General features: G+C 20.8%; 1 protein-coding gene and 1 long non-coding RNA gene across 3 annotated transcripts; one reads left to right on the top strand and one right to left on the bottom strand.

Moving 5' to 3' along the window:
- Nucleotides 1–361: 361 nt before the first annotated feature.
- Nucleotides 362–2,530, bottom strand: LOC126906865 (uncharacterized). Its single transcript, XR_007704369.1, has 3 exons — nucleotides 2,275–2,530; nucleotides 1,442–1,583; nucleotides 362–964 (listed from the first exon to the last, which is right to left on the bottom strand). It is a non-coding gene; the product is annotated as an uncharacterized LOC126906865 (long non-coding RNA).
- A 693-nt stretch (nucleotides 2,531–3,223) lies between these two features.
- Nucleotides 3,224–6,002, top strand: LOC126908671 (isopentenyl-diphosphate Delta-isomerase 1). Of its 2 annotated transcripts, none has more exons than XM_050690951.1 (3): nucleotides 3,224–3,347; nucleotides 4,654–5,123; nucleotides 5,188–6,002. In XM_050690951.1, exons 2-3 carry the CDS (start codon nucleotides 4,681–4,683, stop codon nucleotides 5,459–5,461), a joined length of 717 nt encoding a protein of 238 aa, XP_050546908.1. In that variant the 5' UTR covers nucleotides 3,224–3,347; nucleotides 4,654–4,680; the 3' UTR covers nucleotides 5,462–6,002. The 2 variants fall into 2 exon arrangements, with proteins under 2 accessions (XP_050546908.1, XP_050546907.1); XM_050690950.1 differs by having other exon boundaries at nucleotides 3,258–3,411.
- Nucleotides 6,003–7,141: the final 1,139 nt, after the last annotated feature.

The following is a 7,141-nucleotide window of genomic DNA, read 5'->3' as shown; positions in this document are numbered from 1 at the left end:
TACTTTTATTCAAATATTCGATCCACTTTTTCTTAATTAAAATAAATAAGAGGTAAACAAATTAAATTTTGGATTGTGGTTGTATTTGTTTAATATTGAATAAATTTTTCAAAAAAAAATTAAATTAGATTTATTATTCCCAAACAGATTATTAAAAATTAATAAAATATCTGTTTAAAAAATATAAAATTATAATTTAAAATATGTTATATATTATAAAATATTATATAATAATTATATTTAAAATTTAAATTATTATTTAAGAATACTTAATAATAAATTCACTAATAAAATTTATCACATCAAGTCAAAAATCAAAATAAGTAGAACTTAGCATAACAATTATAATATATTCCTATTAAAAAAATAAAACAAAGTTTATTTAAAGTGAATATTCAATTAATTACAACTTTAATAATATATTTTGTTGAATTACATTTAATTGATAATAAAAATTTTATTCTAAATTATCACAAGTATTATGGTTTCTTATAAGTTTGATATAATTAAAAATATATATACAGTAGTCTTACACAAAAAAATATTATGTTTTACATAAAGAAAAAGGTATCATTTTTGGATTATTAAGTTGGGTTCTAAGATTTATCATCAAGGTCATAATTTTAAAATTAAGTCTAAATTTATTATTTATAATTTTAATATATTATGATAATATATTCCATTACAGAAAATATTGTAAACATGTCTTAAAATTAATGAATCCTTAGGTAGCAAAACAAAAAATAGTTTAAAATTTTTTTAATTTAAGTCATTGAATATTACACATCTATTCCAAATGGAATGGGATTTATTAATGATATTATCTCTTATTTTGATCTAAATATGCACCATATTCAAGCAACTTTTAACATATCGATGATTTATCTTATCCATAATGAGGACTTCCTTCAAAATCCAAATTCAAAAATGTTAGCATTCCATTGAGATTGTATATAAAGGAACTCTAAAAACAAAATTTTTATATGAGTTGAAAACAATCTAGAAATTATTTTTAAAATGTTTTTACAAAAATTTTATTATGAAAATTCATTATTAATATATTTTAACCATATTATCAGAATAATAAAATTTAACTATTTTATTAATATAATAACACTAAAACTATGTTAATTAAAATATTTGGGCGTTGCTTGCTAAACTTAAAAATAATATAAATATAAAGTTTAAGGGGAAAATTAATTACTTAAAATTAAATAATGGACTTATATGCATTCATACATTTTTTTTAGCCACTTTGAACAAACAACTAGTTTGTTCAACTTAGTTGTAGGAATACATTGAAGCATAAAAATATATTTAATTTTAGATGGAATAAACTTCTCTAAGTTTTTAGGTCAATTAATAAAAAATTGTTCTGGCTGATAATGTGTTAGAAATAACTTAATGAAATTTATAAATGCATATGAAATCTGTTTCTTACTTAAATACAATGTCCATATAAAATCTTGTCATATTAAAAATATTATCAGCTACAATAGAAAAACTATGTTTATTGCCAAGCTCATGTTTTTCCAACCAATCAGTAAATCTTTTCAAACATGCCAGGAAAGGATCGGTTTGTTCTTAGAACAAATCGAAAATTAAAATTAGATTATATAATAATAATTTAATAAGTCAATTAAAACATTTAATTTATTATTTAAATATATTAAAGTTGTTTCAACAAGAAAAATTATAAATTTGCTATAGTTTTAAATTATAAAAATTAACAGTCTATGAAATTTATATTTATAAAGTCAGGAAAACTTATAAATTTATTTTTTTATTAATAAAAATTTAACATATTTATTTTAAACTGAAACATAATATGAGAAATAAATTTTTAATTTTATATAAAATAAGAAACATTAACTTTTTAAGTTTGATAACCTTACATAAAGATTTTATAGTTGAAAATAATTTAAAATCAATTTGAATAAAAAATTGTTAGTTAAGTTTATGAGAAAAGAAAATTAGCATTTTAAGAAAATGTTACTGAGATAGTAACATTGTATGTTAATCTTTCTGTGATGAGGTCGAGTATAATTATAATATTATTGACTCCCAAAGTCTTAATAATTTGAGAGTAACACTTGAACAATTTATCAAATTTTAATAGAAGTAATTTCCATACTTGGAAAGCACAAGAGAAAAATCATCAGTTGATTTAAATATTAATTGACATTATCTATCTATTAAAAATTAAAATATTAACTTTTAACAATTATATATTACAAGACTAAATACATAACTTGTGTATGTAATTTTACAAACCTTTAATAGTTTTAAAAATGTATTTCTTTGGTTACTAATTTGTTCAATTTGTATTAACATTTTTTTGGATGCATTCTAAAAATCTTGAAATATTAAAGTGAATATTTTGCATATGTAATAACTACATTTTGCTAAACTAAAAAAAGATTTTAATTAGAAGTACAGCCTTTAAAATAAATATTTAATTGATAGCTAACTCAAATTTATGTATAAATAATTGTGTTAAATAAACAAATTACTACAGACACTTTTGACATAGATAAAATAAAACAGATAAAATGTTTATGTTTATTTATAAAATGTTTTGATCTGAGATTATATTATCACAGATAAGGTAAAACATCGTTAAGTTATATTGAGTTTCATTTAAATCATTTACTGCTAAATATATAGTATATTTGAACAACTAATTAAATATTAATGATGTTTACTTAAGTATATCTTTTTTTTCTAAAAAAAAATAAAAAATGTAATGAAATGAAATGAAAAAACACAAGATATACTTTTAAAAATGTGCCCAGTAGATACTTTTTATTGAAGTCTAAATATTATAAACATATTTAGCATTCAGTAGCAGAATATTTAAAATCGAATTATTTAATTTGCTTTAGAGTTAAAAAGATTAATGTAGGTAGATTAATAATAGGTCAACAAATTCACCAATAAATAATACATTATGGCTACTTAAATTTTGGAAATTTTTTGAAATTCCATTAACATACAATGACTTTATGTATACATGCATTACTAATCATTTTGTACAATAATTATACTAAAAGGTGTTGTACAATAAATTAATATCTTATATGTGGTGTCACTGTATTGAGGTAGGTTCAAGTTATCAGTAAGTCAAGAAGAGCACAATAAGGGTTTATCTTATCTGTGATATTATGATTTCAATGGAAGAATGAATATTCCAACTTAATAACATATCACAAAAAGTTATTTTATTAATCATCAATGGAAATTATAAAACATGGGAATAAAAATTCTCTCTTTGACCTTCAAAAAAACCAACGGTTTTAGTAAAGAAGTTTGATCAAAATTTAGAATTAAGTTAAATAATTTTAAGGGTTAATCATTTTTAATTCATATAATTAGTTAATATATAAAGTAATTACTTTGTTGACTCTTCAGGTAACAAAATGAAATTTACTAACTTGAGATTATTGTCAGACTTAATCTAAAACTTATTTTTCTTAATAACGATTATTAATTTTAGTTAATTTTAACTTTCCTAATTTAAAATTATTCTACTTAAAAAAATGACTTAAATTATTTAAGTAAAAAATTTCAATATTTACTGTTTAAATTAAAATTATGATGGTATTTTTTTATATTTGAAATTACTAAAATTGTTTCAACCAATTCGAATTTCAGTAAAAATTTCATTAAAAACAAACTTAAATTGTATTTTATAACTATAGAAATTTTCAAAATAAAAATATATTTTAATAACAAACTAATATATTATTTGTAAGTGACAACAAATAAATTTAACATAATGCAATTTGATTATGTTGATTCTATACATTTAGATAATTTGTATTCAAATAGATACCTAAATGAATGTTAATAAGTAATAAATATGAATGTACATTTTTTTAGTAATTTTTTTTTATTTAAGTGGTATCATTAATTTTAAATTACTTTATGGGATCCTTATTAAATTAAGCTTAATCTGAAAATTGAGTCTTCTTATTTCTTATTCTGACTTTATTATCCGTATTAACAAATATTTTAGCTATTGTTTAAACCTTTGGTGCATTATATCGTTAAATCTACCTAGATTAATCAGCTAGGGTTTAATTTTTACTTTATATAATGGTCCATGATAATTTAAAATAATAACCTCTTGAATTTTTTAATATAAGATATTCTTTAACACCATAATTTAAAAATAATTTGTATTAAGTTTTATAAATTATTTTTGTTGGTTGGTTTCTATACAAAATTCTTATTTAGCTAGTTCATATTGAAGTTATGTCTGTAATATACATATTTATACTCATTTTATTCTATATTTATAAAATATGTAGGAATACTTTAAAAAAGTGTTTTATATAGCTAAAACAGCCATACAAAGTATACAAAAGATACATCTACTATTTGAAGAAATGTATTTTAAAATACTTCCTTTTGTTATGTGTTATTATTTCACAGATTCATAATTATTTAGATAATAACGTCAACTATAGTATATTAGAACATATTTCTTTTATCATTTATTTATTTATTCTTTTATATTTTAAACAACTATTGTTATTTATCTGTTAATTCTATTCAATAAGTATTTAAATAGTGAACTATTAACAAAAAAAAAAAAAATACATTATACTTAAATATTGTAGTATTCTAACTTCTTTATTTGTTTGACAGAAATCTGTAAATTAAAATTTTACTTCAATGAAATCACTTAAACAGTCATTTCAATTTCTCCATCATTTTCGGTTGTTATCAACTGTTACACAACCATTAAATCCAGTCCAAGAAGCTGCACTTAATGAAAAATGTATTTTAGTTGACCAAAATGATAAAGAATGTGGATATGCTAGTAAACGAGATTGCCACAAATTAGTCAATGGTGAAATTCCTCTTCACCGAGCATTTAGTGTTTTTCTTTTTAATACTAAAGATGAGCTATTATTACAACAACGATCATCAACAAAAATTACTTTTCCAAACCATTTTACCAATTCATGTTGTAGTCATCCATTATATGATATTATTCAAGAGCGTGATACTTTAAATGGTGCTAAAGCAGCAGCATGTCGACGACTTTCATTTGAATTAGGTATACCTCGTGAACAATGTAAACCAGAAGATTTGCAATATATTACCAGAATAAGGTAAGTTCTCAAAGTTTGTTTATAATATTGTTTATTACATTGTATATATTAATTTTTTATTCAGATATATGTCTGAAGGTGATGGAACTTGGGGTGAACATGAAATTGATTATATATTTGTTTTACATAAAGATGTTACTTTGGACCCTAATCCAGAAGAAGTGAAAACTGTTCTCTATGTACCAAAAACCAAAATTTATAATTTTCTAAATAATCTTAAATATCCAATTACTCCATGGTTTAATCTTATTGTTCAAAATGAATTATCACAGTGGTGGGAAAATTTACAATCACTGGAAAAAGTTGAAGACCATCAAAATATTATACATTATAACTGATTTTAAATTTATTACATTCTTATCAACGTATACATTCCCATAATAACATTTTATAATTGTTATTTACATTATTTGTAAATGATTTTATTGTTAATTTTCCAGTTTATCTTAATTGTATTGTAATTATGTTTTTGAGTTATATTAATATCTTGTTAAAAAATATTCATACTTATAAGATACTCATTGTCAGTCATTAAATTTCAAATTTACTACAGATTAAGCAATTAAGGAGAGATTGAGTAACTAAAAGACACTTTTTTCATAATGTAGTTAATTTTATCAACAAGTCATTATTAATTATTTTATGAAATTTGTTTATAATAGCAGTCTCTATTAAGATTTACAAAAAAGCAAAATATAAATTTTAAAAATATCTTGAGTAATGCATAGAAGAATGAGTTATCATCCCTAAAATATATCCGAGTACACATCGTTTTAGTCTAGTTCCTTAGTGGATATTACTAGTTTACAAATTTTTACTTTGAATAATATTAATGTTTATTAATTAAAATCACTATTATAAAAAACGATTCGATGCAAATCTGTAGATAGTGTTTAATTAAAAAATATTAATGGATTATTCCAAAAGCAACAGGATCTTCTATTTCATTATTTATATTCTGATTACAAGTTTTATGATTTAGAAGTGTAATATATGAATAAATAATTATATATATAGATATATTAATATTATATAAATATAAATAGTACTTATCTCAAAAAAAATATAATGATCCATACATTTTTCAAAAAGTTATATCATAAAGTTAAGAATATAAATAAGAATTTTTTTTATAAAAATCGTATTTTTTTTATTAACTTTGATGTTTATTTTTACCATGAAATTTTTTTTTTCATAATAAAGTAAATTACATAAGCTTTAATTTAAGATATATATAAAAATGTCCGTATTTCCGAAACACTTTTGAAAATTAAGTTGAAAAAGTTCTATATGTATTTTTAAGATTTGAACCCCCCTCCTGTATTAAAGGAAATGGTCCGATTTAAAAAAAAAGTAAGTCGAATAAAAAAGGGATATAAATATTATTTCTCATAAAAAAATTGTATTGATCCATACATTTTCAAAAAGTTAGCATAATAAAGTTAAAAATGTAAATTACAAAATTGGGAATTTTTACACAAAATATCATTTGGTAGCCATTTTCATCGTAAAGACAAAATAAAGTACGAAATTTATTTTTGTCCATGATAAAGTATATTACATAAGCTTTAATTTAATGTATATACAAAAGTGTCAGTATTTCCGGAACACTTTAAAAAGTTAATTTTTTGTGAAAAAATTGTCATTTTGAATCACCTCTGTGGGCAGTAAAGGATCAAATATATAAAAAAATAAATCAAATGATAGGTAAGGACATTTTGCATCTATTAAAAAAAAATTATATTGATTTGTTCAATTTTGAAAAGTTTTATGACAGTTTTAAGTAAAAAAAATTGAAAAATTTTCGAAAATTAGCGATTTTTAAATTTGTAATTTTTTTGGAGATTTCTCCCATTTACAGGGAACGAGAGAAATTTTTTCAATTATTTAGGGTAATGTTTTCGACTAGATACGATTTGTGATCTTTTGATGTATTGTTGAAAGAAATCTTTTCGGTGAGAGCTGAGAAAAAGTGGTAACAGACACAAAAAAAAATAAAATAAAAAACACATTATATT

This window comes from Daktulosphaira vitifoliae, unplaced genomic scaffold, assembly GCF_025091365.1.
Source record: "Daktulosphaira vitifoliae isolate Bord-2020 unplaced genomic scaffold, ASM2509136v1 Scaffold_5, whole genome shotgun sequence".
NCBI lineage: Eukaryota > Metazoa > Arthropoda > Insecta > Hemiptera > Phylloxeridae > Daktulosphaira > Daktulosphaira vitifoliae.
This window is presented reverse-complemented; position numbering and strand designations above follow the sequence as displayed.